General features: G+C 40.2%; 1 protein-coding gene across 4 annotated transcripts in view; it reads right to left on the bottom strand.

The window, feature by feature from the left end:
- Nucleotides 1-19,176, bottom strand: part of Sec24d (SEC24 homolog D, COPII component) — a 78,739-nt gene that overhangs the window by 39,053 nt on the left and 20,510 nt on the right. For all 4 annotated transcript variants that reach the window (XM_090356649.1, XM_090356648.1, XM_090356647.1 and 1 more), the window contains exons 7-8: nucleotides 13,957-14,068; nucleotides 13,322-13,449 (exon numbers count right to left, since the gene is read on the bottom strand). In XM_090356649.1, coding sequence (XP_090212775.1) covers nucleotides 13,322-13,449; nucleotides 13,957-14,068 — 240 coding nt within the window. The remainder of the gene's footprint in view (nucleotides 1-13,321; nucleotides 13,450-13,956; nucleotides 14,069-19,176) is intronic.

Here is a 19,176-nt window from a genome sequence, read left to right as displayed (position 1 = left end):
TATTTCACACATACAGTGGACTTCCACTCTATTTACCCCCTCACCCTCTCCTTTTTTCCTCCCACTGGTTCCCCCTAACAATCAATTCCCCTTTTCTAATCATTTTATTATTATTATTATTATTATTATTATTATTATTATTATTATTATTATTTTGGTCTAGGTTCTACATGAGTAAAAACATGAAATCTTTGTCCTGAGTTTGATTTATCTCTTTCAACACGGCAATCTCCATCCTTTTTCCTACAAGATGGCTTTTTGTTAATGTATATAAAGCAAGAACCATGAACATAACTATTGTGTATTTTGGACTACAAGTCAAAGGAGACCATGATTAAAAACAAAACAAAACAATTCTTCATTATTTCCCATGTTAAAGAAGGTATCAATTAGTATCAATCAATAACTCAATCATACTTAAAATTCTGCATATTTTCTTATTTCAACATGTTATCAGTCTTTAATACCCTGTCTGGCATAGTTTGCCCTTGGGTACCACAGAAACCAGGCATGTGGTCTGTCTGTGGGGCTTGCCGTGAAGTGGAGTAGAAAGACAATGACACAACACAAGAACTGAGAGAACAGAGGGCACACAGACAGAATACTTTCCCGAGTATCAATAACTAAAGTTGTTTTTAGCTTAGAAAGGCAAGGCTTAATTATCCACATTGGACTTCCAAAACAAAAGCAGATGCTCCAAGAAAATGAAGCGTAATATAGGATGACATATCCCTAAAAATATCTTAAAGTTGGCAAGGTTTTTGCTTTGACTCCTATATTTTAAAGAAAACTGTAAATATCCAGCCTTGTAATATGGCTTATGCCTGTGATTCCAACACCAGGGAAGCTAAAGAAGGAGGATCACAAGTTCTAGGCAAGCCAGGGTGACATGGAAAGATTCCGTTTCAAAAAAGATTCTGAATGCATAAACCTGGTTATAGGTTTTTTCCACAGTTAAATACAAAATCTAGGGAGTCAAAACTGTGAAGGTGTTTACTAATATACAACCAGTAGGTGGCGCTGTGTAATCAAAAATTAAAACCAAGCTTTCATGGATCATAAAATATCCAAGATAACTATGCTCCGTCCATTTCATGTAACTTTAAAAATCGTGAACTGAACTCATACATCTAATTATCACAAAACTGAGAACCTTAAACTTTCCTTAAAATGAATCTTTGAGTAAGGGTTCAAAAAATTCCAAAAGTGAAATCAAGTAAGAAATGCAAGGTTACTACCATATACCCAGATTTTATTTTTCTTTGTTAGCTTGAATTCTGAGCCTTGGTGTTGTCACAGAGCTCGTCAGCTAAAGGCTAGCGTTATATCTACCACTTTGAGTCACAGCACCACTTCCAGTTTTCTGGTGGTTAATTGGAGACAAGAGTCTCATGGACTTTAATCCCAGGCTGGCTTTGAGCTGTGATCATCAGATCTCAGCCTCCTAAGTAGCTCGGATTACAGGCGTGAGCCACCAGCACCCAGCTTATACATGAATTTCATAGAAATTAAAAGTTTGGCCAGGCACTGGTGATTCATGCCTGCCATCTTAGCTACTTGGGAAACCAAGATCTCAGGATTGTGGTTCAAAGCCAGTCCAACCAGGAAAATCAGTGAGACTCTTGTCTTTTATTAGTCACCAGAAAACTGGAAGTGGAGCTCTGGCTCAAAGTGGTAGAACACTAGCCTTGAGCAAAAAAAAAATCTCAGGACTGTACCCAGGCCCTGAGTCAAAGCCCTATGACAAGAAAGGGGGCGGGGGGAAGAAGGAAGGGAAGAAGGAGGGAGTAGAGAGAAAGGGCTGAAAGAAAAGGGAAGGAAGAAATTAAAGGGTATGTCAGATATACTAAGGTAACAGACAAAAGGACTTATTTCAAAAGTTTCTCTTCTTCTTTCAACTTTTCTCCCTTCTCCCTTTCTCCTGGGACACTGTCAGGACAAGTGATCAGCTCCCAGCTCACATGGCCTCCTAAAGCAAAGGGCAACAGGAAGGCTGCCCTGGCAGGGGCGGGGCCAGCTCACAGGAGGACAGGGTGACGTGACTCTTGCTGAGTCATGCTATTTGGCCACGCACTGTCAGGTTCAGAGAGGTTACAGTAGCATGAGTCAGGTAAAGAGGTACCTGACTTTTATAATAACAATAAAAAACATTACCAATAAGTAAGTTTCATAAGGAGAAAAACACAAATACTTAACGAAGGTTTTCCTTTTTTAAAAGGTCTAATTTAAAAACAGCTAAAATCTATGTCTTCTCAGTTTAAATCAGTCATGAACAGTAGTGAGAGAAGATGGCCCATTAATTCACTAAGTACCACAAGAAAATGGATAAAAGTGAGTTAATCCACCTTTTGTATCCTTTTTCTGTCAAAGGAGGAAGAATACAGATAAAATGACATGCTTGCAAATATTTCGAGAACCAGACGCAGAAACTCAAAGCTGCAGTCTCATTCCTGTGTTACACGCTCATTGCAGGGACACAGTTTGGCTAAGATGGAGGAAGGTGAGTGACATACACCATTCTTTATAGTTAGGATTTTTGTTTTACTTGATTTTCGTTTTACTTGAAAACATTGCTCAGTAAAGCTAATGATGGTCTTGTTTTCTCAAACAATGAATGAATTTTGAAGATCTGAGGATTCAGATCCACTCTTTGTACATGGCTCACTCATACACATCCCCGCACACAGACACATGTGTATAAATACCATACACTTCCCCCAACGAACACACATGCACAAACACGTATACATGCATAATACTACACATCTGACAGTGAGAGGATATTGAGAAAAACCAACAATGGGGGAGAAGATGAAATGTGAAACCTAAGCTAAACCTAGGGAAAAATTTACTGTCCAGGAAATTCCTTAAGCAACTGTTCCTGGAGCCAGCACAGCTGTCTTTAACTGCTAGCAGTCCTAACAGCAAGGACAATGTGTGCTGCTGAGTCCCCCCAAGGGCTAGTTTTCATTGGAACGTATATGTGGAAGTAAGATATTTTCATTGATACAGAACATGGAAATTTAAGTAAATGGCACATGGCTGAGGAGATGAAATATCCATGGAGGAAAAATGATGCTATGTCATTTGCAGGGAAATGGATTAACCTGACAAAAAAAATCATGTTAAGTGAAGTATGTTGGGCTCAAAGAGACATATGTAGAAGTTAGATCCTCATTATAAACAGATATGTAAACATCATATGCACATATTCATAAATGTATTCGCTAAAGTATGGTATATGAACTCAAGGGAGGATCCTAATAGTGAAATTCCTTTGAACAACAAACTTACAGTTTATCAAAATACCAGAAAGCTGGAGCATGTTATGTGTATGGGGGGGTTGCTGAAGTAAGGGTACAAGGGTTCTTTGCACAACTACTTAAGGATACAAAACAAACAAGTAAATGACTAAAAATGTAGGTTCCAGGCTTGTCAGGGCCTCCCCTATTTTACTTATAACCTCGCTTCAGATACAGGCTTTACACTGCAAGAAGAATGCCCAATAAATGTTTGGACATAGAACTCTGTGGTGAAAAGTCTCACCAAATGACTTGTCCTCCAAGTTCTAATGGACTTCCTCCACATACAGGTGGAGATAAATAAGCATACTTGAGCATTATTTAGCACAAACATCTTCCAGATTTAGTCTTTTAGGCTCTGAGAAAGCAAGCATACATCCCTGAGAATAATCACTTCAAAATAGCTGACATTCCAGGCAAATCTGTGGGTGACATTATCAGATATCCCAAGGGTCACTTACAAACATGAAGCTCCAGTAGGCTTTTTCCTCCCTGCCTTCTCTGCATTTTAAAAATAGGATTTTGTTAATTAATTTAAAATGTTTTATTCACTGAATATATGTTATCTAGGAAAGGGTCACCTATCGAACTCCATGGCCTTCACATTGTCTAAATACTCACAAAGCTTCAGTGAAGCCAGGGGTGGGAAGCAAGGTGACAACAGTTCTTAGGGAGATCAGGAAAGTCCATGTGATTGAAGAGATTCCAAAGGTTCCAAGTAAACATGGCACAATGGCTGAGAAATCCTGCTCACAACGACACCGCCCTGGTTTTCGAACAGTAAAATGTAGAAAGGGGGCTGTGGCTTGAGAGAAAAAGCTAAGGAATAGCACCCAGGCCATAAGTTCAAACCCCAGAACCAGCACCAATGCAAACAAACAACAACAAAAAAAGTGAGAAAATTCAGGTCTTAGAATTAACCAATAGAATGGAAATAAAAGGCTCTCAACTAGTCCCTCTGAGGAGGTTTTTTTGAAGAGCCTCTGGAGTTTGGTCTCCAGGATTATATCACAGATACCATGCAACCGCCATTTACACTCACTGAAAATTAAATCACAGCAGAATCTTGTGGGGGGGGTGTGTGTTGTGTCAGTCCTAGGACTTGAACCCACTCAAAGCTGGGGCACTATCCTTGAGCTTCTTTTGTGAAGGCTAGTGTTCTACCACTGAGCCACAACCCCACTTTTGGCTTCCTCTGCTTGGAGGTAAGAATCTCACAGACTTTCTTGCCCTGGCTGACTTTGAACCGAAATCTTCAGAGCTCCTGAGTAGCTAGGATTATGGGCATGATCCACCAGCATCTGGCAGCACTTGTTTTTTATTCTTGTTCCTTCTAAAGTTATTCTTCATTTAAAATAAAAATGCAAGATCTACATGAGCAATTCTGTGGTTGAGACAATCAGCTCAGGGCGTTTGGCTTCTGAACTGGAACTTAAAATATAATTCTAACAACCTTTGCTCTGACAAATGCAACCATGTCAGTCTGTCTGCTCCTGTTCTAACATGGCTCTAAAAGGGGACACAGCTCTGGGCTGTGGCTGCCAGACTCACCCACAGCCCTACAGCCAGATGACCAAACACTAGAAGAATATGACTTAGTTCCCAGCAACTTTATACCATGAAGGCACTTTATTTATTGCCAGTCCAGGCACTTGAATTCAGGGCCTGAGCATTGTCCTTGGGCTTTCTTAAGGCTAGAGCTCTATCCCTTGAGCACAGCACCACTTTTGGCTTTTTCTGAGTATGTGGTAACAAGGAATAGAGCCTGGGTCTTCATGCATGCTAGGCAAGCACTTTACCACTCTAGGTCAAACTCCCAGCCTCCTGATTTTTTTAATTTTAATTTTTTACTATTATTATCCAGGTGATGTACAGAGGGGTGAGTTTCATGAGTCAGGTAATGAGCACCTTTCTTTTTTAGATGTCATCCCTTCATTTACTCTCTTCCAGATTTTCCTTCCTACACTGTTTCTATTTTATTTGTTACATTTATTTTGTTAATGATTTATTTATTTTTTGTCAGTCCTGGGCTTCAATGCCAGAGCTCTACCATTTGAGCCAAAGCACCACTTCCAGCTTTTTTCTATGTATGTGGTACCGAGGAGTACAACCTGGGTCTTCGGGCATGCTAGGCGAGTACTCGACCACTAGGCCAAACTCCCGGCCATTGTTAATGATTTTTAAAATAGTGCAGTAACAGGGAAAGCAAAGTGCAATATATGAACATCTGAAATACTATAGTAAAAGCCCTGGATGTAATTAATGCACACTAAAAAGAATGACCAGGCAGGTATGGTAGGCTCTTGAGGAGAATGAGTACCCGTACTCTATTTTCTCTCACTGCTTGGTTCTTTGTCTCCAAGGATTACTAAGGAGCTTAACGTCAAAAGACAAAGAAAGGAAAACCGGCTTCAGATAGACACGTTTCAGGGTAACTTACAAACCTGCAGCAGTAAAAATCTCATTGCTAACATGATAGCCAGCAAGAAAAGAAGGAATACCACTTTACTTGGTACTGGGATTCTTGCATTCTGGCCACATGGCCTGTTAGCTGAACGGTTTTGACAGCCCAGAACATTTATTTTCATCATCTCTAAAAGTAAGATAAACGCCTACTTTTCTAGCTACTATCTTCCAAACAGGGAAGATGACATAAGGTCACTGTGACATAAATGACTACAATGAGGCAGAAGTTTGCTCTTTGATATATTAAACAGCAGTCACCAATTCTGCCAGAATGGCATTAACTCATATAAGCCAGACTAGCTGAAAAGCCACAGGCATGCCCAGCCATTTCTCCTGGGATGAGTGATACGAAGGCTGGTGGTGGCTTTCTCCTTGAAAGTCTTTTCCTTTTATGTTAACTTTATTGATCAAATCTTTAACATCTATCCCTCTCTTTTCCCAACAGGTCTTCTTCATATTTAGTCTATGTGAATGTGAGCCTTCATGAAGAGGAAAGAATCTCAAAACTTATAGGCAAAGGTAACTCTGAGCCAAAACTCCAAAGAATAAGACTATCATTATTTTCATATTGGAGAACTTTTATGTAAATTGCCTATAAATCCTGGCCAAAGAATAACTGACTCAGTGGGTAGTTGGTGGCTCACACTTGTCATCCTAGCTGCTCAGGAGGCTGCGATCTGGAGAACTACAGTTCAAGGACAGACAGGACAGGAAAGTCCACTAGATGTAAAAAGCTGGTATGGAGGCATGGCTCATGCAGCAAAACACCAGCCAAAGAAGCATGAAGCCCTGATTTAAAATTCTAGTATCAAAAAAGATAACTATTTATTTTATTTTATTTTTTGCCAGTCCTGGGCTTGAGCTCAGGGCATGAGCCCTGTCCTTGGACTTTCTCAAGGCTAGAGCTCTACCACTTGAGCCTCAGCACCACTTCCGGATTTTTTCTATGTATGTGGTACCAAGGAATTGAACCCGGGTCTTCGTGCATGCTAGGCAAGCACTCTACCACTAGGCCAAACTCCCGGCCCCAAAGATAACTATTTTTGTTTTCTTTCACTTCCTTAAAGTTCAATTCAGTTTCAAACACAAAGTATGCAGGAAATTCACACTCAGGTAAAAATCTATAGCTTTGGATAAGCATTTATCAAGGCCAATTCAATGTTGCTGTGATCACTATATCCATCCATTGTCTAAAAATATAGGCAGGATGGAGTAAAAACGTTTGACCATCTGGTTTACCCACAGTATCATTTAATGAACATATCACCACCTGTGTGCACTTGTACAAAGTGTAAAGCTTTTCTATGTCAAGAGAAAGAAAAATGCACCATTCGATTAGTTACAATCTTCAATCCTCTTGTATTTCCAAATCCACCTGGACCTACTTGAAGTTCTCCCTGCTTAAAATACAGCCTCCAAAATAGGGATGCGATTTAATGGCCAAAAAAAGAACAGCACCACCAGTATCTCTTTAACCTCTGGAGTTAATTATACTGAATGTGGGAATAGATTCCACTGAAAACATTTTAAGGATTAAAATTTACACAAAAAGAAGGACTAGTTAAACAAAGATGACACCAGTCTGCCCTTGGAAGCAGCTCACTGAGGGCGTTCTCCTGCGATTACTGCTCAGGAGGGTTTATATTTACAGGCTGTTGCTAACACAATCGCATACTTAGAAAGGTTCTGTCAAACAGTAGAACAAACGTTAAATAAATTATTTTACTGGATACCAAATCGAGATATTCTTCAGTAAGGAAGGTGTGTGTGTGTGTGTGTGTGTGTGTGTGTGTGTGTGTGTGTGTGTGTGTGTGTGTGTGTGTGTGTGTGTGTGTGTGTATACTAGGGCTTGAACTCAGAGCCTGGTACTTTTGACTTAGCTTTTAACACAATGCCAGTGGCACTCTTCCACTGGAGCCACACCTCCACTTCTAGCTTTTTTCTGACTAGTTGGAGTCAAGGCTAGCTTCCGATCTTCTTAGATTTCAACTTTCTGAGTAACTAGGATTATAGACAGGCATGAGCCATTAGTGCACAGCCAAAGTTTTCTTTCTCTCTCTTTTTTTAATGTATAGCAAAGATTGTAATATTAGTCAGAGAAGCACTCAAATCCTAACATTTTACTAATATGAAATAAGTCATTTAAGGTCATTCATGAAAAGAACAATACCCATGAAATTCACTTGCCCTTGAGAGACACTTTAAATCAATACCTTGAGTATATGATTATGAATACCCCAAACTAGTCATCCTTTACTTTCTGTTACTTACTTGCCTTTTTTAAAAAAAATTTTTTCTTTTTCTTTTTTGTCAATTGTGGGACTTGAACTCTGGGCCTGGGCACTGTTCCTGAGCTCTTCAGCTCCAGGCTACCACCCTACCTCATGAGCCACAGTGTTGCTTCTAGTTTTCTGGTGGTTAATTGGAGATAAGAGTCTCACAGACTTGAAGTGATTTTAGAGCCAGGCCGGCTTTGAACCTCAGTCCTCAGATTTCAGCCTCCTGAGTAGTTAGGATTACAGGTGTGAGTCACCGCACCCGGCTTCATTTTTTTAATTTCTAGTTTAATGATTAGATACATGTTTGAATCATTTATTGATATGTGGGCGATTCAACATGATGTAGAGACCAGAAATTCGCTTTTGCACATGTGCAGTTTGCAGATTCTTGGAAGTGCCCTCTGGGTTCTCTTTTGGAGTGAAGCCCAGAGAGCTGAAGATTTAGATGCGAAGGAAAGCAACATTTGCTGATTCAAGTGAAGAACTCTGGAGCTGGGAGTGTGGCTCAGTGGTAGAATGCTTGCCTAGAATGAATGAAGCCCTGGATTCGATTTCTCAGCACCACATAAACAGAAAAAGCCACGAGTGGTGTTGTGGCTTAAGTAGTAGAGTACTAGCTTTGAACAAAAGAAGCTCAGGGACAGTATCCAGGCCCCGAGTTCAAGCTCTATGACTGGCAAAAAAAAAAGTGAAGACCTCTGAAAGCAGACCACCTGGAACTGGTTTGCATCCTGCCACTTAGCTGCTGACACCAACAAGCAATCAAACTCTGCACCTCAGTTTCTTTTTTTTTCTTCTTCTTCTTTTTTAAGCTTTTACATTAACTTTATTCTTGGAGCCAATCTGTATAAGTTAGTAACTCCACTGCCTACCACTAGCGGAATCATATTCCTTCTTACTTGTACTTTCCCACCTGTACCAAAAACTCACATTCAAGGCTGGGAGTTTGGCCAAGTGGTAGAATGCTTGCCTAGCATGCACGAAGACCCGGGTTCGATTCCTCAGTACCACATACATAGAAAAAAATCAGAAATGTTGCTGATGCTCAAGTGGTAGAGCTCTAGCCTTGAGAAAGTCCAAGGACAGTGTTCAGGCCCTGAGCTCAAGCCCAGGACTGGCAAAAAAAAAAAAAAAAAAAAAAAAAAAAAACCAAAAAACCTCACACTCAACATTGAGCCCTTGGTTGCAACAGAGGATTTACTGCTTGTACCTGTAAGGCTTTGTGAATATGCACCTCAGTTTCTTTGTATCTAAAATGCAGATAAGAGGTTGAACATAATTATAGTAATAGTAAGAAGGAAACCTGTAATTATACTGTGACAAATTAGTGTAGTAGGGCAATAATGTTTCTTTATGTTAATGTTTCTTCAAGTTTAGATCTAGTTAAATATCTCAGTACTTAAGTTTTTTGTTTTTTTAAGTATCCCCTTGGGGAACATCTTCTTGGTGCTTTAGCATCTGTTTCATACTACTTGACTTTTCTAAGTCTATTTCAACAAAGAAACACATTTCTTTAAACAGAGAAAGTCTTCATTCAAGCAGATACTGCCATATAAGGAAAAGTGACACTTATTTTTTTTTCCTGTCCTGGGGCTTAAACTCAGGGCCTGGGAACTGTCCCTGAACTTTTTTGCTCAAGGCTAGCACTCTACCACTGGAGCCCAGCTCCACTTCCTGCTTCCAGGTGGTTAATTATGGATAAGAGTGTCACAGAATTTCTTGCATGGGCTGGCTTTGAACCACAATCCTAGATTTCAGCCTACTGAGTTAGTAGTAGTAGTTAGTTACTGGCAACAAACCAATAACACTTCTTAAACATAGCATGTTCAGAGTAATCCTACTCTTGAAGTTGAGAAAAAAAAAGATGAGCTTTCTGTAGAAATGGTCTGCATTGAGAAAGCAGCTCTGCAGGAGTTTTATTCGAGAAACAGTAAGTGTGTTAAGCCCGGCACCAATAACTCACACAGTTATTCCTAGTGATTCAGGAGACTGAGACCTGTAGGATCAGAGATTGAACCCCTTATGTACAGAAATGTCCATTGGACTCCGTTTCCAATCAACCAACAAAATACTGAATTAGAGACATGGCTTGAGCACTAGAGCTTTAACTGAGAGCAAAAGAGCTAAGCAAGAGCTCCAAATCCTAAGTTCAAGCCCTGGTGAACAGAAAGCATGTTGCTTCCCCAAGTACTGTTTTTCTCTCAGTTAGATTTCAAAAAGAAACCCTTATTTCTAACCTCATCTGTTTATTATTTTAGAAAGCTCAGACTTTAATGCAGTACAAGTTTTTACAAAAGGAAATTTTAGGTGAGAGATAAGATGGTATTTGTTTAAAATAAAACTTTAGATAACAGGAAATATACCCATTGTGTATGCATACAGGATGCATATCGGCATTTTGGGAAAGGCTTAGATTAATATTTAAACATTTTTGTCATCCAGCACTGGTGGCTCATGCCTGTAATTCTAGCTACTTAGGAGGCTGAGATCTGAGGATTGTGGTTAGAAGCTGGCCCAGGCAGAAAAGTCCCCATTAGACTCTCATCTCCAATAAATTACTCAAAAAGTTGGAAGTGGTGCTATGGCTCAAGGAGTACAACACTAGCCTTGAACACAAAAAGGCTTGGGGACAGGATTCAGGCCCTAAGTTCAAATCCCAGGATGATGGATGGATAGACAGACAGACAGATGATAGATAGCAAGGTTTTGTCAACAAACAAAACTAAAAAAAATCTAAAACTTAAGTTTTATTTTCAGGAACAGATTAACCAAATAATTTCATTGCTAATACTAATTTACCTTAAGGAGACTAAAGAGTCTAATTTCAGGTTTCAGACGTGAACAGTTACTGAGTTTTAGTTCTCTTCTCTGTACATTTGACTCAGGCCAGCTTTGTCACAAATAGGGTGAGGGAAGGGAGATTTCATTTATGTCTACTTGAAAACTTGGCAAATTCACTGTTGTGTACAAGGTGTACCGAGCAAGGACACTTGTCATGGGCACAAGTCCCTCCCAGCCACAATTCTGATACACAAAAGTGACTGCCTAGGGTATTTTTGTTATTTTATATATGCTTCAGCTTTCTCTGGAGCTACAAATATTATCTCCTGATTACGAAAGTAACTGGTTTTGCAGCCCCTTTCAGACCATACAAGAGCAAAGTGAAGCAGGAAAGACACATCTGTAGCCACCCTTTCCAGAAAGAGGCTGTCTGTGCTCACTGCCTGTCCATACCACTGGTGAGGACGACTCCTTCCCCTCCTCCTCCCCCCGCCACCACCCGCTTACAGAATACTCTTAGTAATGACTGCATCCTTTCAGATCTGTTTATGACAAGGCAGTGATTCCCTCCTCTTTAGGACTCATACTATGAAAGCCACCAAGTTCTCACAGCTATAGGCACCTCGAAATCTAGATATAGATGCCTACAACAATGCCACAATTATCAACAGTGCTGGTTACTAAATTAGGCTTGTATATTTACTTTTATTTTTGTGCCAGTATTTGGATTTGAAGTCAGGGCCTAGGCTCTTGCTTGGCTTTTTTTTTTTTTTTAAACTCAAGGCTGGTGCTCTACCAGCCTCTACTTCTGGCTGCTTGCTGGTTAATGGGAGATAAAAATCTCAAGGATTTGTCTGCCTGGGCTGGCTTTGAATTGTGATCCTCAGATCTTAGCCTCCGCAGTAGATGCAATTACAGGTGTGAGCCACAGGAGTCCAGTCCTTTACAGCTGTTTTAAAGAATGAGACCTGTTCTATACACAAAGGCACTGGGTGAGCGCTAGACACATGGCCTAGAAGAAGACAAGTGTAGAACAATGTGTAAGCTGTGTCGTCATTTATACAGTTACTGTTCTATTTGAGTCAGTGTATAGTTTATTTCTAATGGGAATCACTAAAATCAGGGAAGAGATGTCCGAAAATGGGAAAGGGCAAAGGTAGGAATGGAATATAACTCACTGAGGCCCTGAGTTTGACTCTCAGCACCACCAAAAGTTTATGTGTGTAAAACTGTGTGCGTACAAATATATACTTAAAGTGTTATATAAATTGTGTGTGTGTGTGTGTGTGTATATATAATCATATGTCTATATATATATAGGTATATATAGAAGTACCTATGGACATATATATGCCTATATATAGAGAGATATATGTGTATGTACATGTGTGGGTATAGACATACATACATATATCTATATTTCTACATATAAGTGTGTACACACACATACACACACACAAGTGTAAGCACATATATAGGCCATCCTTGGCCTGATACAACCAGCCTGCTGGTGTCCTGCCCTGCCCCTCACACAATTAAATTCTTGTTTGTTTTCCAGTAGTAGGGCTTAAATTCAGAATCTGGGTGCTGTCCCTGAGCTGCTTTGCTCAGGCTAGCACTCTATCACTTTGAGCTATAGTTCTTTTTTTTTTTTTTTGGCCAGTTGTGGGAACTGAACTCAGGGCCTGAACATTGTCCTTGGGCTTTCTCAAGGCTAGAACTCTACCACTTGAGCCACACTACCACTTCCAGCTTTTTGCTATGTAATGTGGTACCGAGGAATCAAACCCGGGTCTTTGTGCATGCTAGGCAAGCACTCTTACCACTAGGCCAAACTCCCAGCCCCAGAGCTATAGTTCTATTTTCAGCTTTTTCTAGAGGTTAATTGGAGATAAAAAGTCTCATGGACTTTCCTGCCCCAGCTGGCTTGGAACCACAATCCTCCAATCTCAACCTATTGAGTGGCTAGGATGACAGCTGTGAGCCACCAGTGCCTGGCTTGTATTTTAAAAGATAAAAACAGCAATTGGCAAGGAAGGGAGGCTGTGGGAGGGGTGGGGTGCCCAAGAGGGAGCATGAGTTGACTTTCTTTTTCCATCTCTCTCTCTCCCCCCACCTCTGTCTGACACACACACACACACACACACACACACACACACACACACACACACACACCCCCTGTCTAGGGTAAAATGGCTTCACCACAGGTCCTGTGTTTGATGATATTGGACCTGCTGCAGTTTCTGTAGACATGCATTTTTACAATAGATCACAAATTGACTTAGTCCATCCATGACTGGTGGATATGATGCCAAAGAACATAATTTAGGAGACTAATGCTGTCCCAGAGAATTGGATGGCCAGATGTTCTTGCATAATATAACCATCTTCCAGCTTCTTGTGTCTAATACCAGATAACTGTGTAAGAAATAGAGAGGAGCAAAGGCTCTTGGAGTCTGTCCGTGACTACATCTGTGCCATGTGCAGTCTTACCTCATTTGAGGGAATGGTGGCAAAGGGTTTGATGACAGCTGCTAGCGGAATCTGAGCTTGCTTCGCCATGTCTGACGTGCAGGGGAAACAGTATGTAGTACACCGGATGTAGCGAGGACTGGCATTCCCTGAAACATTCAAAGCGACACACGCAGATCTGGATTAGAAACACACTTTCCTGAGACATTTAAATATATGCAAAGGTAGACTATTCCATGCTTTATGCAGAAACTTGTAAACTTGTATTTCAGGGACACTATACATTTCATATAAGTCACTGAATCCTACTAAGGATACAACACAGATATTTCAATTATTATGATTGTTTTCAATAAATCAGATCATTAATATAGCTTAATGTACACTGGACAGGTGTTTAGATTTGACTAAAGATGTCAAACAAAGATAATAAGTAACAAGTAAAGCCTCTGGATGACAATGACTTCATTCAATGCCTCTGCATATGAAAAGAGTAATTAACTGCACACTACTGCACACTACTGCACACACTGACCGTGAGGCCTTGTCAACCCATGACTGACTGCATTCTGACTGCTTCTCTCAAGACTCGTCAAGTGACAATTCTACACGGACAACATGTGCTAATGGGAAACATAAAGAAAACAGAGAAATACCTTGGTCTTGTATCACACAATCTGTAGTGACCAGGGGAGGGACCTGGCCTCGGGTGTTGGTGGTATAAACTTGTCCCCCTCTGGTGGCTCTGTCATTCTCAATCACCTGGATCTGGGAAACAGGATACCAAGAGCAACTTAAAAGTGAGGACTCATCTTAACATGCAAAGAGGGGTGCACACCAGCTACTCATGCTCCCTTTTGCTTCTTTATCACCTTTCCCTTCATACACATAGGGATCTACATATGTACGTACACATACTTTCTCTTTCTTTCATATTATTATCTTTTCTTTGAGTTTTGTCCTGAGACTGACTGGGACTCAAACTCAGTACCTGTTTGTCATTGGCTAGCGCTTACCAACTGAGCCATGCTTCCAACCCCATAAGCCATGCCTCTAACCCCATGATGGAGGTCTCAAAGACAGCTACCTGGTTCACGTTTGTTTACTTCCAAATGAGGGCACTAGTTTTCCGGTTGTTTTCTCTCATATTCAGAGCTCTGATCCTGACCCTCTGAAGAACTTTTTCTTTAGTTTTCTACTGGGCCTAGAGGTAAGCATTTAAAAAGATATTCTGGGGGCTGGGAGTTTGGCCTAGTGATAGAGTGCTTGCCTAGCACACACAAAGGCCCAGGTACAATACGTTGGTACCACATATACAAAAAAAGCCAGAAGTGGTGCTGTGGCTTAAGTGGTAGAGCGCTAACCTTTAGAAAGCCAAAGAACAATGTTCAGGCCCTCAGTTCAAGCCCAAGGACTGGCAAAAAGATTAACAATTCTGGGAACTAGGAATGTAGCTCAGCAGTAGAATATTTGTCTGGCCTGTACAAGGCTCTGAGTTCTACCCTTAATATTGTGATAAATAAAATAATAATAAAATAAATATAACAAATAAGTAAATGAATTTTTAAAATTCACAGTAAAGTAAATTAAGACAAGCTTTTTAAAAGGTATTTTAATAGAAAGAAATCTTTTAAGACAAAAATAAATAAATTCAAGGGGCTGGGAGTTTGGCCTAGTGTTAAAGTGCTTACCTAGCATGCACAAAGACCTGGGTTTGATTCCTTGGTACCACACACACAGAAAAATCTGGAAGTGGTGCTGTGGCTCAAGTGATAGAGCTCTAGCATTGAGCAGGCCAAGGACAGTGCTCAGGCCCTGAGTTCAAGGCCCAGGACTGGCAAAATTAAATTAAATTAAATTAAAATTAAAATTCAGAAGGAATTATCTAAATACATGATCTAAAAAAGCCTTAGTTTTTCTCTTCCAAAGTCTTCTTCATCTTCAATTTGCCTTCAGCTCTTTCTTTCTTAAAAGACAAGAATAGTATAGTCTCTGCATGCAGATTTCTGCCTAATGCATAGAAATCAATGGGTGCCAAAGTCCTCAAATTTTTTTTATATAATTTAGAAGCATATTGTACTATAAATATGTACTGACAAATAATATATGAGGGCTTAAAAAACTGTTGGGTGGGAGGGAAATGGGGACCATGTCATGAGAAAGGGTATCAATGTTTGTGAAGTTATGTACCTTCTATCTGGTGAATATAATGTAGTCACAATAAAACATTTAAAAATATTTTTATGTTAAAAAAATTTTGTTTTGGGCTGGGAGTTTGGCCTAGTGGTAGAGTGCTTGTCTAGCATGCATGAAGACCCGGGTTCAATTCCTCAGTACCACATACTTAGAAAAAGCTGGAAGTGGTGCTGAGGCTCAAGTAGTAGAGCTCTAGCCTTGAGAAAAATCCAAGGACAGTGCTCAGGCCCTGAGCTTCAGCCCAGGACTGGAAAAAAAAAACTGTTTTAACTGTTTACAGGAATGAAAATTATGAGCAAAATGCAGTATGGATTAAGAAGAAAATAAGAAGAAAGCCTAATTATCTTGCTTCCTATCTTCTCATCTCCTTATTTTTTTTTAACCAGAAAAGAGAAAAGGAAGCAAACAGAAAGATGAAAAGGGAAGAAGGCAAAAAAGGGAAAAGGCAAAGTAGGTGGGGACAAGAATGATGTCTACAGAAAGATGGGAAGATTGGGATATTCATAAAGATATTATCTTTCACCAGATTCTAAAATGTATCTTCTGCCTTTTCCATTCATCCCATGCATTGATTTCTCAAAATGTTTGCAACAGATGTAGGCTGGCTTTAAAAATACCTATTTGTCTGTCTGCCAAAATTCACAGAGCTTGAATGCTTATTAAATTAAGGATATAGAATGCAAAAGTTGCTACAGGCCACGCTAAGAGGTGAGTAGGAAAATCAGAACACTATTCATTGGCTTGACTCAAACTCAGCAACAGTTTTATATTAATCTCTATTACAATCACTTCAACCAACAAAAGTATGTCAAATATTTGAGGTAAAAGCCAGGGTTTTCAGAGATATGCCTAAAATATTGAAGCTATATATTCAATAGTCAGTCTTCAGTAGACTGTATTTCTAAAATGTTTGTTTTTGTAATGCTATTGACTCACCCCTGTAATCCTAGCTATTCAGGAGGCTGAGACCTGAAGATTACAATCTAAAGACATCTTAGGCAGACAAATCTGAGAGACTCTTATCTCCAATTAAACACCAAAAAGCCAGAAGTGTAGGAGTGGCTCAAGTGGTAGAGTGCCAGCACTGAGTGAAAAGTTTACGGAAAAGAAATCAAGTGACAGTGGAAATCTGAGTTCAAGCCCTAGTACTAGCTCACAAATACACAAACACACCAAGTTTATTTGTAAAATATCCAACTTAAGTTTACAAAACTTATCCCCAAAGAAACAATGTTGTAGTGGTATTACATTGCTAAATGACTCTACATCTTGGCAAAGTGGATTAAAGTGGAAAAAAGTAGGTAATACACAGCAGAGCCAGTCATATTTACGAGCACATGCATGCTACTGGGAAACAATAAGCCGACATTTCAGTAGTAATTCTCACTGTGACTGGTTATCTAGAGTTTAGCAAAAAAGATAGTAACTCTTAGATGCCAATGCTTTCCCAAAGGTATAGACTGCTTTCTCTTCACAACACTTGCTTCTAGAATCACTTTCACATATCTTCTATGAATGCAGTATAGTTCATAAAATAGAGTTAGAAATGTATAGTATATATAGAGGTGGGGTTCTATGATGTAACTCCGTTGACCAGACAGAAATATAAGAAAAGGAGTGGGTTGAAGGGGAGTGAAGATGAAGGGATGACACAGACCAAAATGTATTGCATATATAAACTTCTTTGATAAATGGCCAAAAATGTCAATACATATGACCCGAACATTAGGAAAAGTGAGGGAAGGATGGGCTGGGAGGGGTGGGTGAGAATGTCGAAAGAAATGACATTGATCAAGACACACTGTGTTCATTAACTGTTTTGTTGAATGACAACTCCTTTATACAAAGACTCAAAGATAAAAAGAATATGAGGGGGGAGGAGTGCAGATCAATGGAGAGAGGATGGGTAGGTGAATACAGTTGTAATAGTCAACGCACATAAGTGAAAATGGAGCCAGGAAGCTTGAGGAGATGGGGAGAAGTATGGAGGGGTTGACGGTTATCAAGAGACAATGTGCACATAAACTGACACGTTGAACTGAAACCTCTTTGTACCAATACTTAGAGATAATTTCCAGGGAAGAAAGCAAAAACAAATGGTTCTCAAGATAAATGAACAAGAAGGATAAAGGAGAAATAAACTAAGATATGTGAGCCTCAGTAAGGAAGGCTGGCTTACTCAAAGCCGAACTATATGGATTCAGAGGTGGTGACAGAAAGAGCCTCAGCAAGTGCAGCTTCGGAATGACATCCTCCAGATGCAGGACAGACAGCAGGGATGATTTCTGGCAAGTTCTGATTTTGTTAGCTGTCTCACTTCCAAAATGTGGCTGAAGTCACCATCCAGAGGGCTGAAAAAGCATGTAGGCTGAGGATTGGAGTATGGCATCTTTGTTTCCAAAATGAAAAGTTTATGTCATTAGCAAAAACATGTTTTGGAAATAGGAACAAGCGCCATCTGGCATAGCTATTTCATTACTTTAAAATAAAAAATAAATGGGGGACTGATTTGTGTGAGCGTGTCTGAAGGGTCTATGTTAAATCATTGCAGGGACTACTTCCTGCTTCTCTGGTGATATTCCTTCCTTTCTTCACTCCTTAAGCAAATACATGAATGCATTCTATAAATCAGGTAGCAGTGGATGCAACCAACTTCTTGCTGACACATGGAGCTGACACTGCAGTGGGGAAAACAGTCAATAAATAAACAAATGCATGAATAATAGCCCTCTATTATAGAGCTATAAGTAGTGTGGATGGAGAGACCCAGAGGCTGGGGTGAGCAATGAAGACATGAAGGCATGAGCCAGGCCCTGCAAAGGTCTAGAGAAAACCATTCCACCAAAGGAAATGCCAGATGCCAGATTCGTGGGGCCAGGGGCACCCTATGCTTGTTTGTACAAGGCAGGTGGCTGGAGCTCAGAGGACAGAAGAAACCAAGTCAGGTACTCATGTGGACACATGCACTTGCATTTGATGAGTAAAGGAAGGGGACATGGTGGAGCCAGGGGTGAGAAATGATGTCAGATCCCACAAGCTACTATGAGAATATCTCAGTAGAAGAATGATGTCCGGGTCTACTCTGAGCCAGAACCTGACCTGACAGGACGGGAATACACACCCCTTGGCTCCTAGCTACATTATGGGAGGAACAAGGAGGGCAGGTACAAGACTCTTACAATAATGTGGAGTCTTACACCAGGATGAATGAAGAATAGGACAGAATTGGTTAAAGAACTACCTGTGAGATGTAAAACTGAGACTCAATAATGACTCAAAGATTTTTGGCAAGATGCTAGGAATGATGAGATTGGATCTGGATATTAGGGGCAAGGTCTGGGACTAGAAATATCCACATCCTTAGTTAAAGCCATGAGAGTCAGGGAGTCGACTAGAGTTATCTAGAGCTCCCAGGTAGTGTGTCTACGAATCCCCTAGAGAGCCTAGGCAACTAGCTTTCTCTCTGAGAGATTAAGACCCAGGAAGTCCGAAAGAAGCGCTGAACAGATGTGGATGGCACTGTACTGAAAGTTCATTCTAGTGGTGTTGACTTGAAGAGCAGATGTCAGGAGAGAGGGAAAGTTTCAGAGCCTGAGAGCCTCAGGGAACCTCTAATATGATGCGGTCAGAATGATAAGATGAAAGCAACATATTTTATCATATGATGGAAAAAGGTGAAA

This window comes from Megascapheus bottae, chromosome 23 (assembly GCF_031878675.1).
Source record: "Megascapheus bottae isolate mThoBot1 chromosome 23, mThoBot2.hap1, whole genome shotgun sequence".
NCBI classification, from domain to species: Eukaryota; Metazoa; Chordata; class Mammalia; order Rodentia; family Geomyidae; genus Megascapheus; species Megascapheus bottae.
Note: the sequence above shows the minus strand (reverse complement) of the source record. Positions and strands in the feature narration are given on the sequence as shown.